Consider the following 18,973-nt stretch of genomic DNA (forward strand, 5'->3'; position numbering starts at 1 on the left):
CAAGCTTACCAACATGGGGCCAAGAAACAAATGATATACTGATATAAGTGTCTTTTTCAAAAACAAGAACATCGTATCTCCTTCTTGATCGAAACCAAAACATCTGATAATCTTGTTGATTTTTATATTTTATACATGTGATCTAAAATTAAAGATATGATTAATATTATTTTATATCTAAATATAAAATTGCATTGTCGAGAAAAAGGATATCTACTGGAGGCAGGTTATAGAATACATAAGTCAGCCGTTATTTCTTATACAGAAAGAAATGTAATTTATGATAACTGAGGTCTGACAAACATTCATTTATTATTATTTGCAACAAAAATGTGAAAATAATTGTAGGATAACTCACCTCTCAAAATACCATTGCAATTAGAAAACTGACGATGTGCCATTTGAATCTATTTCTTAAAGAAATAACTTTTTCGATCAAAATTTATTTATAAGATAAATTTATTCAACTATGAATTTATGATTGTTTAAAACAATTGTTACAGTATTTGTTTAACTTGATATTGGGCTGACCAGTGACTGGTTAATATCACGTTCTTCATTTATTAATTTTCCAAATACCTCGATGTTTATTAAAGTACGTTTGATGCCCCGAATGAAAACATCACCATGTGTTCGTTTTATTTAACAAAAGAGTTTTTAATTGATAGTGAGGTGGTGTTGCTGTCTGTTGTCCGTCGGATGTCTCCAAATCGTCCTCAGTTGCTCGTAAACATTTACTCTCCAGTTATTACACACGTAAAAATATAGCATAGGTCATTTTCGATAATTGACATGGCGGGTCAAAGGTATGATATCGAACAATTTTTCTTTGCACTCTAGATGCTGTATTTTAAATAAAAAAAATCACCCCACTTGGTAAGAAGAGTTGTCTGCATAACAGACGCAGGTCGTATGAATCATGTTCTATAAAAACAGGTTATAGGACAAATGTATTTTAACCGTGTAACCTGCAATATATGTAATTCTACCTTATTTAAATACAATTGAATTGCCATTTAAGTACTTACACTTCGTGAAACAATACCCAGAAATATGTAGATATATACATTGTTCCCATTCACTTCTCTCGCATCATAGGCGGACCTTGTTCATAAAAATACTTCTTAGGTAAGTTTCATATGTCAAGTTTTTTGTCTTACATATTTTTTTCCCTAAAATGACTCGCTGCAATATTTCATGTTAAGCGACACATTTTTTAAAATATACTAATTTATAGTTGATCAACAATTAAATATTTCAACTGAAGTCAAATTAAATATCAACCCTAAATAAGAAGTGTTTTATATGTTTTAAAAGAATGTTGCTGGAGGTTTAAAATGTTTGTAGTATTGAAAGAAAATCTGGCTAGTGCTCGGAAAAAAATAAGCAGATAGCTGCTATTTCAAAGGTCTTTTACATATTTATTGGGAAATAAAACGCAACAGCAGTGTCTCAGCCTGACAAACTATTTCGAGAATATATTGGGAACAAGCATTTTTGTCTGGAACATATTTTGAAGTGTAAGGCATGGATTTACAATGGCATTATTTGAGTTTATTTTATTTCCTAAGGTAAGCACTTGATTGAAATTGCCGACTGAAATTAATTTGAGTTAATTTATTTGTTTTTACATTATAAACATTGTATTTGGTGTACAAACTTTACCTTACCGTGGTATATAAGTATTTTTTAAAACGATATATTACAAATGATAAAAAGGCAATTTCTAATTTTTTTATTTCACTGCTTTTTTGGCAAAAAGACACGTTAAACAAATCTAGTTTTTTAGCCAATGTTTAAGTTGCGCCCTCAGAGATTGATAGTTTGATCTTTTTTAAATGTCAGCTCTCAGAATAAGCTAATTTTAACATCAATGTCTTCATATTTAGTCATATTATATTTCACAAAAAAGCAGGCAGCAATTTCTCGAAACTTCTTAAGCTTAACAGGCTTAAGTAACTTATTTCAATAAGCCGAAATTCATCCTTAAATTGAATCTTGGTAAATGAAAAAATGGTTTAATGTGGTTATCATAAAGATAGTTCCTATCTGAAGTATGAAATCTTTTAAAGAAGTAAATATTACGCAAATTTAATACTGAAAAACAGAAATAGTGAGCTTAGCTTAATCCTATAATAAGGGACTTAAGAAGCTTCGAGAAACTGGGGCCAGATTTCAATTGTTAGAGTTCATTTTTCTTAAAGCGTTGGTAAAGCATTTAGCCTTACAATATTAATTTTCGCACTAAATATGAAACACTGCATTTAATCTTTCGTCAACATTCTTGCTGGTTTCCAGACTTTTGCGCTAGAATTGGCTCATTCCAAGACAAAATATATAAGTAGTTGTAAAAACGGTCAAGCTGTTAGAGTGCAACTTTGAAATTAAACAGTAAGGCCACACCAAATTAATGGTTAGTTCCTCGGATTTTGCCAAAAAAAAAAAAATTGGAGCGAGCGAAAAAAAAAAAAATTGTCAGTTTTCATAAAAACCAAAGCGAGCGAAGAGCGAAAAATATATTTTTTTTTCCTTATATTCAATATAAATAAGAAAGATTGTTAAAAATAATTGCCCTTAAACCCATTTTAATGCCATCTTGAACTGAACCTCTAATGGACATTGGGAAAATGTTGGAATATATACTATTTATTTATCCGTGTTTAGTACAAACATTATATGGATAAATCTAATTTCTTATATAATTAAAACGTACTTTAATATGACGATCATTCATAATAATAAATAACCCTGCTTTTAGTAAAAAGTTTGAAACGACGTATATAAATCTACCTGAATCAGTTTAACATAATATGCAACTGTATTTAGACATAACTTTGGATTTGTAAAAAATGATCACTTATACACAGGCATCATCAAACATCAGACTCCATATATTGGACTAAATTTTGTTTTTTATTACCACAGGAAATGCAATGACATGTGCTTATTAAAACAGAAAGAACAAGGTTATTTTTCAGAGTACTTTTTTTGGTTATTTAGATGTTTTTATGCACCAGCCAATTGTATATGCCCCCCGCCCCCCTAAGTCCGGAATAGCGGGGACTTTGACTTCCGGACTCTCAAAACCCGGGTAAAATACCCGACCTGCAGGGACACACTGCTGGTAAAATCCCTGCCAAATGGCCCCGCAACCACGAATACCTATGTGAGGCCCATTCCCGACTATTTTCAATATGAAGACAAAACCACATTCACTAGGTACTGTGAGGCCACCTGATAGGTAAAACACAGCCCATTGCCTCTGATGTCCCCGGTATACCCCTGGAACAAGGGCGAGGGGTGGGCGGGGCAGTGGTTACAATTGACAAGTGCATTACAATCCCGGATTATGCTGCAAATAAAAACAAAATATGTGATAAACTTAGGCTTACTTATGTTGAGGTATATCCAGATCAGTGTTTATATCGCTATTTGTGAATAGATCTTTGTTCAAAACTGTTGCTTTGTCAGAATTTGATCAAAAATGAGCTTGATACATCAATTTGGACCAAACAATGACTCATGTTCCCTTTAAGTTGACCTGTCATTTTCAGCATCGTCGTAACGAGGTAAAATTTTGATCCCTTGTATTATGACTTGAATAAAATAGTACTAAGTTGATAATTCCGATTTCCATTCAAAACAAGTCACTAATTACGCAATATAATTGCTACCAGTCTCAGATACACATGCTTTATTGCATAATGATTGCTTTAAATAATGATCCTTTAGTGCATGAGACGATCAACAATGACTTCAAGCATGCTCAAAACATATTAATTGTCAAAAATAAGATTTAATTTCCAAACTTCAAGCCACATTGTTTATACCGGAAGCCGCCATTTTGATTGAATTTATTGAAACCCATGCTAAACCGATCGATATACAGTATAAAACACTACTCATCGGTAACTTTCCTTTACAAAAACACGAACACTAGCGTAGAAAATTTATGCTTGATTATTTTTAGCCTTTAAATAAATTATTACCTGAAAAAAATCTGCTTGGCGATCAAAATGGAGGTGCGGGCGCACAAAAAAAAAAAATTTTTTTTTTTACATTTTCAAAAAAATAGGAGCGGTAAATCCGCGGAACGAAATATCAATTTGGTGTGGCCTAAGTTTTAAATGTTAAGAACTATCTTCATTCAATTCAAGTATATCAGTTTCTTTTACAACTGTATTGCCTCAAAGTATACAAAAGTATGCCGTTCCATTGATATTTCTGCTGATACAAGCAATACTACAATACAATGGCCAAATGTAACAATGCGTTCGCATCTCATCAATCAGATACGTCTGTTTAAACGAATACTTTACCGAAATGAAAGTCTAAAGACCCTATGATAAAGGTCTCGACTAGACGGATGGTGATGTCATTTTCATAAATCTAAAAGAGGATTGTCAAAAAAAAAAAAATCTTCATTTCCGTAACGTCAGTTATAATTGACAACCGTCCGATAACGTACACAAAGTACACAATATCTTAATCCTTTATTCTCCAGTGCGTGTATACCACGTGATAAATTGTGTCATAAATGCTAAGTCCGAAGGCAATTGTTTGCTTCGAATGAAGACTTGAAACCAAGATAACTATTTCTTCACCATTTTAAATGAAACATAGAGCGGTCTATGCCGCTTACGGAGCCCCACCTTCAGTCTTTTACCAGATTTTGATTGAGAGTTTAGTTTCTTAAAACACTTCGACAAATCTTTTCAACATACGGCCGTCTGACGGAGCACTATCAAAAACATTATTTTTGAAACAGGGTTGTCGAAGTGTTTGATTAAACTAATCATCTTATCAAACTCCCGTAATAAAATTAAGGCGGGGCTCTTTAAGCGGCATAGACTGACCTTTGTTTTATTTAAAATGGTGTAGTAAAAGAAAAGTTATCTTTGATTTAAGTATTTTTTTAAGCAAAATGTTGCCTTCCGACATATCATATATGACGTTATTTACGTGGTATACACACACTGCTCTCTTTCTCGTACATACATTTATAACGTGGCTCAAAGTAGTGCATATAGGAGTTTGTAGCAGAACACAGAACAGTTGTTTTAATATGGTTTACAAATGCTACAACGCCGTTATAATACCTTACCAGTACATCGTATCGTTTTTCACCAATATAGAAAAGTAAGTGCGCTTTACGCACTTTTAATTCTATCACGTGTGATATATATAAGAGTTTACATAGTAACGACCTGATGGCGAGTAATTGAGTATTCGCCTTACAATGATAATTTAAAGCATTGGAAAGGCCAGTTATTAAAAAACACACACAAAAAAACACACACACAAAAAAAACGAACTAAAAACGTTGTAAGAAGTTAAAATCAAGAACTTTCGATATACAAATAATTATTTGTCAAAAATAAAATCAAATCTTCACCTCTCAATGTTTTAACAATGAATTATTTTTATCAGATTTCCTCGGTTATCAGTAATAGATGCTAGTGACATCATCAGTCGTTTTGTTTAGTCGATTTAATGACAAAGAAATAACGTCCACATGTGTAAAAACAAACGTCTTAACTACGATTTGATCTATCCGCATCCTGATCCAATCCGCATTCACGCGGATTCACGCAGTGAACGATTTTCGTGGATATGGACCTATATCATACAGGGTTTGCTTGCAAAACATGTAGAAACGGTGGCCAACACATTAATTTTACGAAAGAAAAGTAATAACTGAAATTCAGAAAAGCATGATCGTGAAACAAATCATTCGGAGATCACTTTACCATATTAACAATACTTATAGGTAGAAATACGATTTACTTTATTTTTTGGCGGACTCATGGAAAAAAGTTTTCGTATCTTTACAACGCAATGTATATCACAGATGCGGACTTCGGATGCGGAACGCGTGTACATTATCATGCTGACCCAATATTCTAGTGCTTTCAAAACTTTAATTTTTATGTCAACTGTTTAAGCATTTACCAATGAGATTACTGTTAGAGAATCGTATAGTATTACTGCGCAACTCCTGACACTTTTCCTTTTACTGTTCCCCGAAATGTGTATATGATGTTATTACATTAATCCTTAAATATATTGCGAGTCTGTCATCGTTCTTCTGCTTATATTGCAAATAAAGGCCTCTGGCCAAGAACACAACTTAAAACAATGTTAACAACACTTATATAATAGTATCACTACCTGACAATCATTTGTCTTGCACATATAAGTGTACGAAACAATGCAAAAAGGGGTGGTATTTAATATGCAAGTTCAGTAAATCTTATGGTCAAACATAATTGACTCCATGCATTGTTTTGGTCCGAAATTTTTATCGAGCACTCCGATATGCTTCATTATTCTTAGATCCAGTTCAGAACGGTATTTAAAACCACACCTCTTATATATCAAATTTATTCTTAGAGCATCAAAGCGTGCATCGATGTATATTGTATAAACAATATATACCTAGGCCTCACCAAATATATGCTTCTTTCGGAGGATTACCGCATCTATTTTTCTGAAATCGCTTACTTTTTAAATATAATTATAAGCGACTTCTTTTTTAAACTTTATATTTGAAATAATTTTAGAATATGCTTTCTTGTAAAGGAAAACGCAAAATTATGATACTTCATGTCTGTGACAATTTTCAAAAGACCGAAATACGTATATAAGGCCATACCAAATTGATAACTTGTTCATAGGATTTTTTTCAAAAAATAATGGGGCGAGCGAGCGAAAATAATAATAAAAATATTTGTTTTGCATTTAGCAAAAAAGAGCAGCGAGCGAAGAACGAACAAATATATAAAGTCATTTAACTCACTTTTGCTTACATTTTATTCACTTATGAACTAAACAATGATATTGTAAATAGTACAAGGATAACATCCAGTGAAAGAATGATAACACTAAAAGATAATTCAATACAAATATTAGTTTTGAGATCAAACAAATACTTTTTGAGATCAAACAAATGTATTTCTTTAAACTATTTCATAAATGAGAGAACTCAAAACCACAGTTTTCCAGTTTTTTAAACCTTTTTGGAAAGTTTTGTTTCAAAATACCCTATGCATGGCTAAGTTAAAGCCTGGACACAAGCGCCAATGGTCACAGCCACCTGCCTGCCCAATGGCATATCCAAATCTATTAACTAGGTTTTCCACTTTTCCTTAGGAAAACTTGGTTAAAAATCATTCTCTATTAAAATACATTGTCATATCTCATGCCATGGAAATGACTAGACAAGGTGACTTGAAAAATAACTCACAAAATGAATATAGGCATTTGCAATCAAATATAAACTACAGCTATCACTCTTGCTTTGACTACAGGATTGGCCTTGGTTAAGCCATCTAAATTATGGAAGAGAATTCACAAAAAACCTACACCGTATTGTAAACCATTTCAGCTGAAAATATGTCACAGAAATACATGCCAGCGCCAGATTGATTTTAGGCTTTCGCAGAATTTAACGCCTATCTTTTTTAAACTTGCAGATTTTCCTTAATTGTTTTAGATATCTTGTTCAAATTTAGACAAGTAATAGAAAACATTAGCATATATACAAAAACACTTTTACTTCCTTTTAACTGCAAATACTTATAGTGTCAATTTTCATATATAGCAAAACAATATTTCAAGAAAATACAAGAATGTGCAATATTTTTTTCATAGACAAAAACCTATCAGCATAAATATTTAACACTTGAATGATTACCATATATAGTTTGCATGAAGCACATATGAATGTCAGTCAGGTTAATTTTTAGCGTCATCCTACAGTCCACGAACATTGACTCATCGGCGTCCAAGGCCTCCACCCCAAGCACGCCCTCGTTGCCTCATGGGGACAGGAATTTCATGATCCGCTGTGTCGGAGGAATCTGAAATTTTAATAAGCAGTATTATACATGAATGTTCATTGTAGTATAATGTAGTATGCATTACTGAAACAGTTTGATGATAACACATGAAAGGTGGTTCTCGTTTCTTGGCCAAACTTTATTTTTCTATTACTGAACATGCATATGAATTAAATAAACACTATACTCTGATCTGTAGCAAAATAAAAACAAACATGCATAAGTCATTAAATGTTGAAGGAAACAAATAATACAAAAAATACATCATATTTGCTATATTAACAGCAAAACAACAACGAAGTTAAAATACACACCTGAAGTTTTTACCTGGACAGGTGTAATAGGTATAGATGTACGATTGGAAACTGTCTTTTCACTGTAACGGTCATCCGAATTCCCGTCAAACATGTCCGAACCAAATTTAAACTTTGGATAATCACTGTCATTCACGATAAAATTCAACACTTTTTGCCCGGTATATGTTTACTTTTAGCGGGAGCCAAATTAAAACAAACACATTTGTCCAAAATTTAATCAAACTTTAAATGGTTGTAGAATTGTCATTTGTTCACGTAATTTTCAAGAATCAGGAAGTGAACTTGTTTTCATGTTGCCAATTTAGTCTCGATCATCTAGACGTCTTTATCCAGGTCCATATCGTTCATTGACTCTAGTTAGAGCGGCTGCATGATTGAGCCGGTGCTTTTATAATTGTTACGATCGAAATTCGCGGTTATAAGGGCTACATTCTATTAAACAAATTAGCGCTAGTAAAAATAACTATTTTAGATGGTGCGGGCGCAAGTGATAAAAAAATGCTTTTTTCAAGAAATAGCTGCGGGAAATCCGATGAACAAGTTATTAATTTGGTGTGGCCTAAAATGAAAATTTCGCGGTATAATTTCCTGTAGCTTACACTAAGGGTGAATACTGTTGTAATTTTTCAAGATAACATTACATACTAGCTATAAAGGAAAACAATTTTTCGTTTTCACCCGCGCTAGTTTGTTAACGAAATGTGGAAAATGATTATTATAGAAAAATCGGCCATATGCGATTGAATTTACCCTGAATTCCTGAAATGAATAGAGATGAATAGAATATAATCTAAATTTTCATTGGTCATTGTAAAATAGAACAATAAATCCCATTGGGCGTTATAATGATTGGAATATAAAAAGAGGAATTATATTGGCAATTGTAATGATTGTAAAGTGAAACAAAGAGCATATTTGCAATTGTAAAGTGAAACAAGGATCATATTGGCAATTGTAAAAGTTGTAAAGTGAAGCAATGAATCCTATTGGCAATTGTAAAAATTGTAAAGTGAAACAAGGATCATATTGGCCGCCATTGTAAAGGTTGTAAAGTGAAACAAGTATCATATTGACCATTGTAAAAGTTGTAAAGTGAAACAAGTATCATATTGGCCATTGTAAAGATTGTAAAGCGAAACAAGGAATCCTATTGGCCATTGTAAAGATTGTAAAGTGAAACAAGGAATCCTATTGGCAATTGTAAAGATTGAAAAGTGAAACAAGAAATCCTATTGGCCATTGTAAAGATTGTAAAGTGAAACAATGATCATATTGGCAATTGTAAGGATTGTAAAGTGAAACAAAGAATCCTATTGGCAATTGTAAAGATTGAAAAGTGAAACAAGGAATCCTATTGGCCATTGTAAAGATTGTAAAGTGAAACAAGGATCATATTGGCCATTGTAAAGATGGTAAAGTGAAACAATGATCATATTGGCCATTGTAATGATTGTAAAGTGAAACAAAGAATCCTATTGTCCATTGTAAAGAAAGTCGAAAAAAATAAAGAAGTATCGAACAAGTCTCGAATACGATCGTTTTAGCTATGTGGAAGAAGATATTTATTTTCCGCGAACGATTTTCTCAGATAAGTAAGACGGGTACACACAACGAGAAGAATGCTAAAATATGATACAGAATCGGAATTGGCCTGGTTGGCCAATATTCAAAGGTCAAGATCACCCTACGCCGCATTCTACATAGATTAGTCAAGGCTCAAATTTATTTCGTTTTGTCGAATATTGTATTGCACTGTTCTTCTATTCCCTCAGTAATCAACGCCTAAATATCCATTACCGGTCAACAATTAAACCAGAAAAGATTTCTAATGTGGTCAAATGTTCACCTTCAAACACTAGTCAACCGCTTTAAAATGGACGAGTATCTTTTTTAATATATTCTTGTTTCGTATGTGCACCAAGTTTTCTTGGCCAAAATCCATCGAACCAAAATTTTAATTGTTTTGGTTTTAAGAATAGTCATCGGACCGAAAAGCTGTTTGTTATGGTGTTGTTCATATACATAGATGTCGTTTCATAGTGGACCTGTGGCTTGGTCAGAGCGGCGATACTCCGAGCACGAGAACATGAGTCTCCAACTCGACCGGCTCCTACTGGGGTATGACAGGCGCCTGAGACCAGGCTTTGGAGGTAACGTTTAGTAGTAACATATACCCGCTTTTTAAGCCTTTAGTATATTTTCGGCTTAAGTAATCGTACTTTAAAAAAAAACGTGTAAAAAGAGGAATATAATATAAGGTATTTTTTTAAAATTTATCTCCTCTTTTTTGGAGGATGGGGAGGGGAGAATTACTTTATTACCGCAAGACTTCCCGATTTATTGCTCTGTTACGTAAGGGTTTTGATCACTGGCACCGGATTTTCAAACTAAATCATTTTTTAAAAAAATCAAAACAAAATCTTATGATTCCTTAATAAAAAATATAATACCGAATATGTGAAAAAAATATTGAAAAATATTTTTTTTTAAGTATGCACTTTGTACTGTATAGTATATTATACAGTACAAAGTGCTTAATTATTTATAAAAAAAAAAAAAATTCAATATTTTTTCACATATTCGGTATTATATTTTTTAGTAAGGAATTATAAGATTTTTTTTTGATTTTTAAAAAAAATGATTGAGTTTGAAAATCCAGTGGCAGTGGTTTTGATGCATCTCGCTGTTTTTTTGCGAGCATTTCACCCTGCTTCATCGCTAAATAAATGAGAAACTTTTAACTAATATTCATGCGAATTTCTGCAGAAATAAATGTCAAATGTTACAGGCAAGTGAATTTGTTTTATGTTTATTTCAGAGGAGCCCCTGGTGATAAAGACTGACATTTTAGTTCGTTCCATGGGACCTGTAAACGAAAGAACAATGGTAAATATTACCATAATACAAGCGTTTAAGCAGCTGTTGAAGCCAGAAGGTTTGCGCCCGTATGATTTTAAATTGCTCCTGCACTTTTTTAGCTCATAAACTACTAAGCCCAATTTCTTTTTTCAAAAGTACAATGAAAATTACAGGGACAAATCCAGGAGCCCAAAAATACTATGACGCTATTTAAAGGCACCAGGTTCAAAAACAACAAACACTAACCGGGAGACACACACAGACAAAGCACATACTTAAAAAAGTATTTATCGGGCATTTCATATGCTGCTAACTATATGGACCAACGTCTGATAATTTACATGTTTTTGCGGCATACATTTATAATCATTTGCAGTTTTCCGTTATATTTCAACTTAAAAAAAACAACAACTACAAAACCTATAAACAAACAAACCTTTAAACAAACAAAACCCATATTTATAGAAACACTGTTTACTTCTTAGTGCGACAAAATTTGTTTCTTAGTGTTATAAACATTTCTGTGTTTTAAAATTGTAATTTACTTGGACATACCATTTCAACGATCTCAGCACAACCAAAATACAACAACAGTGGAAATATTTTCGATTTTGGATTTGTTGATTTCAGTATCACGTGCAAGTTTATTAAATGTCAATGCGTTTATTTCATTTACATCGAGCTGACCATCGGGTTGGTTATGCAGTCCAATTACAGTGATTTCGAATATATTCAAGACCAATGTCGTTATAAATACGTCTCAATCGTTTCACTCTTTAGAGGCCTAGTTTAAGGAATGTTTGGCATGATAATCCCCTGCTCTGCATCCCCTGCTAATTGCACTAGTGTCACAGTAGGGGCCAATTTCCTGTGTATTCGTTTAATGGCTCAGGCCATTCAGGGACCACTTCTGTAATAAAACTTCCAAAACTGCACAGCAGGATACTTAGATCGGAGATCTGATAAGAGGGGTCAAGGCAAGTAGATTAAGATCAATAAATAGAGGTTGTGTACTGTGCACATTTGTTGTTGTTTTTATGGGGGGGTCACTTAAAGAAGGCTTAAACAAGGCCTTTAAGTATGTTCACTAAGAACTCGTAATATGACTTAGTGATAAAGGATGGGCGGAGTTAGCGTAGCGAACGAGCCCTTCTTTATCGCTTGAATTTATTCGGGAAATTCTTAATGAGTATGCCCAGTACGTAATGACTGCTTATCTGCAATCTCATTGGCTCAAAATCTAAACTGTGCTATAAGAAAGGTGAACACTACGAAATTTCACTTGTCGGTTATTGGCTCGGTATTGCTATGCAATTAACGGGAAAGAGAATTGAAATACGGCGGAAAACATTTAATAGTTATCGAAATTAGTTGATGTACTATTGAAACTCGAAGTAAAGATGTCTTTATACGACACTGTTTTAGTGCGTTCATCAATGAAATTAAACCAACTTATATGTATATTTGATTCGCTCATGTTTATGTTACAAAAATGATATTGTCCGTAAATATAACAATGAAAAAAGAAGAAATTAATGTTATCCTGGACATTTACGAAATAATTATTGTGAATTGTGATAACATATGGTTGGATGGATTTGTCCGAATAAATCCTTAAATTTGTATTAGACATTGATGAAACTGCCATCCAAACACAATATATACGTCTCACAGATTTCGTCTGTATTATGTATATTGGTCCAGTCACTTGGTATTCAATTTCAGTAGGTTCCATTGTCTCTATGGACCGTTTGCAATTACTAGCAAATCCACACCCAAGCAATCCATTCTCGGTATCGGTCATTATAAATGGAACAAATCTGTCTCATTTGAAAGGGAATTACTGGCCTTATTGTCTTAGCATGAAAAGTAGCAGAACAATTCACCATGTCGTTGCCCTGTTTTATTGTTAAACATAGTATATACCGTTGATAATTGTATATGATTGCATCTTCCCACATTCAATTGTTAATCGTTTGAAAATATCTATTGTCTGATATATGAAAAATGTATAAGATTAGTATTATTATTTTGCATACCGGAAATGTTTTATACTCTTTATTATTGCTTGAAATATTACTAATGGGCTGTAAGCTTACAGTGAATAAACTGTCTATCTCTATCTATCTTTCCATGAAATAAAACATGTAATTCTTACAGCCGTTTGTAAATCGATGTTCATTCATGTCATCCTTTGCCAATGATATCATTTAAGACATGAGCTTCAAAAAATAATACATGAATACATTACCATTTCATTGGAAACAACTTTTGATTACTTAACTGGGTTTGACAAAAATAAATATGAACAGCATTAGTATTTCGACAAGCCCTTTTCATTGCTACTTTTATCCGTATTAAGGTTCTTTTGGAACTAAATATTTATATGTGCAAATGTGGCTAAATTTCCCAGGACTATTCGATGGACTGTTACTTCCGGCAACTCTGGGTCGACAAGCGCTTGGCGCTGAACGTGTCAATGCCAAACATCTCCCTGAACATCAAGGTCATGGATAGGCTTTGGTACCCAGACACAGTCTTCCTGAATGGCGGGAAATCATTCGTCCACATGATCCCGATGCCAAACAAATTCTTCCGGATCAACAAGGATGGAACCGTCTTTTACTCACAAAGGTTTTTTGATAGAAAAATGTGTGTGCGTGCGTGCGTGTGTTTTATGTACTTATGTTGAGAATTTAATAATGCTGACATTATTGAAGAGTAAGTACTTTGAATTAAATGTAAAAAGTATCTAGAATTATAATGATGGGTTATCTAATTAACATGGCGTTTCCAATTTCGACGTTTCGCTCACTTTTTATGTCCCTCATATTTTTGGCCTCGATAATTATTGTTCTCTTCTTTTTTAAATGATATGGTGAATCCCATAGACGGAAAAATCTACAGTCCAAAACAAATCTCTGCTATTTCGGTGTTTTTATTGAACTTAAGTCAATTTAGTGAAAAAAAACCCATATAAGACCCATTCACTCTTACTTTAAGCAAGCCTATTAATATTTGCTGGTCTGCTGTTCTTCGAAGGGAAATGTCATACCATAGATGGGCCTTTGCGTTCGCTCCATGGCGCTCTAAATCCTCTGGTTATATATTGTGATAGTTTACAAAGTGCGCTAACATTTGTACAGTTTTATATGCTCACTTGGTTCAAATAGGTAATATTGAAAAACCTTAATTTCAGAGCATGAACCAGTGAAGTGAAATACTTTTTAAAGACAAGTGCATTTTACAATTCAGAAAATGTTCTACCACAATGGTGCATGTTCATATTTTTTCTATTTTTTCTCAGACTGACAATTACAGCTACATGTCGGATGCGACTGGAGAAGTATCCCCTGGATTCCCAAAACTGCCATCTCTATGTAGGAAGCTGTAAGACAAATGCACATTTGCTAACTACATACATATTGCTGTCCGCTGCCTATTTGCGTGAAGCTGTAAGACAAATGCACATTTGCTAACTACATACATATTGCTGTCAGCTGTCTTTTTGCGTGAAGCTGTAAGACAAATGCACATTTGCTAACTACATACATATTGCTGTCCGCTGCCTATTTGCGTGAAGCTGTAAGACAAATGCACATTTGCTAACTACATACATATTGCTGTCAGCTGTCTATTTGCGTGAAGCTGTAAGACAAATGCACATTTGCTAACTACATACATATTGCTGTCAGCTGTCTATTTGCGTGAAGCTGTAAGACAAATGCACATTTGCTAACAACATACATATTGCTGTCAGCTGCCTATTTGCGTGAAGCTGTAAGACAAATGCACATTTGCTAACTACATACATATTGCTGTCCGCTGCCTATTTGCGTGAAGCTGTAAGACAAATGCACATTTGCTAACTACATACATATTGCTGTCCGCTGCCTATTTGCGTGAAGCTGTAAGACAAATGCACATTTGCTAACTACATACATATTGCTGTCCGCTGCCTATTTGCGTGAAGCTGTAAGACAAATGCACATTTGCTAACTACATACATATTGCTGTCAGCTGCCTATTTGCGTGAAGCTGTAAGACAAATGCACATTTGCTAACTACATACATATTGCTGTCCGCTGCCTATTTGCATGTGTCGAAATTCTCGGGAATGAATCACATTTAAACATATTTTTAAGAACAATCCCGTAAAAGCAATTACCCCCTGTCAGTAGCAAATAGATATATTGTAGGCATAGCTTTTAATATGCCAGCGAAGGCCAGATAATAGTTTAATAGTTGATATAAAAAAACAGCGTTAAACGCGACTCGAAAACGAGAAAATATATTGTTTTTAGTAAGTAACCTCGATAAAATAATAATCAATATTATTATTTTATTTATTTTATTATATTATTATTATTATTATTATTATTATTATTATAATTATTATTATAATTCTTCTTCTTCTTCTTCTACTTCCTCTTCTTCTTTTTCTTCTTCTTCTTCTTCTTCTTCTTCTTCTTCTTCTTCTTCTTCTTCTTCTTCTTCTTCTTCTTCTTACTATTATTATTATTATTATTATTATTATTATTATTATTATTATTATTATTATTATATAATCTCAACAAAAATGTAGAATAGGTTCCAAATGAATTGTCATTTATCGTTATACTTGACAAAGACAATTTATTCCATTAACCTCATTATCCCACGTGACCATGTCCTTATCTCCAGTCGCCTATTCGATCGATGACGTCATCTACGAGTGGAGGTTTGGGGCCCAGAAGTCTGTAGAGATTGCTGCCGGCATGACCTTATCCCAGTTTGACCTTCTTCAGACGCCCTGCTTCAACCTCACGTCAACAATCAGAGGAGGTGAATGTCATTTTTTTCATATTACATTAATAGCATGAAATTGTGTCGAACATTATTATCCAACTTTCTTAGATGTAAAATCTTGTTAATTAATCATGAAATAGTGTGTGTTTTTTCGGGGCAAATTTTTGAAGTTGTCTTGAAGTTAAAAAAAGATGTTACCATGGCATGTACGGCAAATAATTCACGGTTTGTAGTGTATATATCATACACTAGAATGACGAAGAATCTGACGTTAATTGCTTCTAAAGGCGCACAATATAAGTTGATGCAAAAACTATTTTTTTATTATAAATGTATCATGCATTATCTTGTTAGCTCATTTGACTTTAATGATCAAAACAAAAACAAAGGATATGATTTGTGTTTGTTCAGATAAAAATAATATAAGCGATATTTTGGCGGCGCATTTTTACATGGGATTTGCGGCAAACAAAATATTTATTAAGGCTAATATTTGTTTTAACTGAATACTTATCATAGGATTTGTTTTATCTGGACTAAAGTCAAATGAATTAAACATGAGAATGCGTTAACAACTGCACAACCTGTACTGTGCGCCTTCAATCCTTTATTGGAATTCATTTCAACTTGCCTCCATGGGTGGCAGTATCTGCCAAGGATAGAATACATTACATAATAACATAGTAAGCATAACTTCAAAAAGCACATGTGTCGTCAAACCTGATATCGGCAGCGATGTATGGATCAACTAAATGAAACTACACTGGAACGAACGAATATTTTAAGGATTTAAAATGATCCAATGTATATACATGTACTTATATATCTATATATATATATATATACACATATTACCACTCCTTTACGAAACTGACTGCTAAGATACTTCCAAATAAGTCGTCTTCGTTTTTGTACTTTAGTTTCTCCCTTGTAGCACCCCATTCCGTATTGGCGGTTCATTTCTATTTGAGGCGCCACATGGGTTTTTTCGTTATCAATGTGTACGTGCCGTGCTTGCTGTTGGTTGTCCTCTCATGGGTCTCCTTCTGGATCAACCGTGAGGCCACTTCTGATCGGATCGCCTTGGGTAATGAGGAAGTTTGGCGCAATATTACAATTATCCCATGACTACTTTAATTAGTTAAACAGTTCTACAGAGTAATGAATGAAAACAATTATTCTTCTTGTTATGATCATGTACAGGTGTATTCAGTCAAAACTCAAATCTGTTCTATTATATGGTCGTTTGAAACTAGAGCAATACAATTATCTAGTAATATGGCCAGTATTGATATGGAAATTGTGGGAGTTCGACCATTTTTGTAAATATCCTTCAAAGCTACTGAATATAGGTAAAAAAAACTCGTAAATTCAAATTGTGGTGGATATCTCCGTACATGTACACATTAAGTCCAGACTTACACATGAGTGTCTGTGATATGGGGCGGTAAAGTAACAATAGAATAATATGGAACTGTTGGTTGTATAGAGAGCTTTATATGTGTATATCTTTTTTAAATCTAATATATTTCACTTTGTTTGACTGATAAATTCAAGACACAAATTCAAATATTTTAATTGTTTAAGACTTATTAAACAATGTGATTGATAACCATAACTATTTTAATTTGTACATTTTATTTTTCAATTTGAAGGCACTATGACTGTGTTAACTATGACATTTATCGGGTTGGACAACCGTAACGACCTCCCTCGTGTCTCCTACTCTACGGCTCTCGACATCTATGTGGCAATCTGCTTTGTGTTCGTCCTTGCCACTATCATCCAGTTCGCTGCTGTGCACTACTTCACCAAGTTTGGCTGTGGGGAGGGGCCGCAACTCGTCAAGTACATCGCCAAGGAGGTTGAGCTTGAGGAGATTCTCGAGGATCAGGTAGGGCACGGGGTAATGGTGTTGGTGATTTATGCGAGTGTCGTTGCCCAGAAAGCGGTGTTGCCCAGAAAGCGGTGTTACATGTGTGTTAATGGTTAAAAAAATATTGTTGAAATCAGGGTTTGTAATTGACTAGGGCATGTTCAGCTGGAAAAGTATACTTATAGCTCTAGAACGCTTCGTGATATAAATCCATTATTTTCGTCGTATAATAATTGCTTTTGTGAAAGTTTTACTAAGCCGTTTGCATTCTTTCATATCTTATTCAGAAGATCAAACTTGGAATAACTTGAGTAGCTAAGTAAGCCTGATTGTTTGGAATATTCGTCTGAACTTTTAAGAATATATGCTATTAAAAAACAATACACAACAAAATGTCAAAAACTCTCATTAGAATTGCTTGTAAAATAAGACCTTCAAAAGCAAATAATAAATAAAAGATTTACAGGCTGCAGTCAAGTCCAAACACGATAAATGTATCTCTTTTTATGTTTAAAAATGTAGGAAGATTGAGAAGAAATTGCAAAACTGTGTACAATGGCCATAAATTAGAAAAAGTGAATACATTTACGTATCAAGATTTGTTTTTACTCCAACTGAGTCTTTTTCGAGAGCTATTACATAATGATATTGCTGTGATCATATGGCTTTCTAAATACAATGTTACGCCATTTTAACTTGACGTACTTGTAAATAAACTCTTAACGCCCTTTTTCAGAACGAAATGACAAATGTACAGATGGAACAATAGTGTTACTTTTAGTCAATTTGTTCAGCAGGAAGACGCAATGTCGACGAGGTCCATCGAAACCGTCCTGGAAAACGGCCACAGGAGACAGGCGTTCATTGAAAGAGATAAGCAGCCCGAATCGATCCTCTTCAAATGCTGGAATTGCTTTTTCGGCACCAGAAATGTCCGTCACAATACCGTATTTACAAATGCTTTAGGACTAAATAGCGTTAGCAAGATTGATAAATTATCTCGAATTATTTTCCCGGTCGTATTTCTTTTCTTTAACATTCTATATTGGTGTATATATCTCTCGGATGCCGCGCAGTTAAAATGAGTAAATGGATACTTTATTTTGTTGAATTGATGTGCCACGTTACCAAACCGTAAAGCACCATTCATGTGTTTATGATATATTGTGCTATTCATAAGGTCTGTAACGATATCGCTCTAACATTATTCACATGGTATTGAAAATAATATCTGTACAGAATAAATGCCTTGTAGACTGATGCTCCAATTCTTTTATACGTGCCGTGATAAA

The 18,973-nt window shown here is 33.6% G+C and overlaps 1 protein-coding gene across 1 annotated transcript in view; it reads left to right on the plus strand.

The window, feature by feature from the left end:
- The first annotated feature begins 1,451 nt into the window (after nt 1-1,451).
- Nucleotides 1,452-18,973, plus strand: part of LOC128226132 (gamma-aminobutyric acid receptor alpha-like) — a 17,755-nt gene continuing 233 nt past the window's right edge. Inside the window, exons 1-9 of the mRNA XM_052936023.1 lie at nt 1,452-1,571; nt 10,199-10,308; nt 10,977-11,044; nt 13,431-13,651; nt 14,325-14,407; nt 15,701-15,841; nt 16,740-16,892; nt 17,461-17,699; nt 18,476-18,628. Coding sequence (XP_052791983.1) covers nt 1,528-1,571; nt 10,199-10,308; nt 10,977-11,044; nt 13,431-13,651; nt 14,325-14,407; nt 15,701-15,841; nt 16,740-16,892; nt 17,461-17,699; nt 18,476-18,628 — 1,212 coding nt within the window. The 5' untranslated portion in view covers nt 1,452-1,527. The remainder of the gene's footprint in view (nt 1,572-10,198; nt 10,309-10,976; nt 11,045-13,430; nt 13,652-14,324; nt 14,408-15,700; nt 15,842-16,739; nt 16,893-17,460; nt 17,700-18,475; nt 18,629-18,973) is intronic.

Source organism: Mya arenaria, chromosome 3 (assembly GCF_026914265.1).
Source record: "Mya arenaria isolate MELC-2E11 chromosome 3, ASM2691426v1".
In the NCBI taxonomy this organism is placed as follows: Eukaryota; Metazoa; Mollusca; class Bivalvia; order Myida; family Myidae; genus Mya; species Mya arenaria.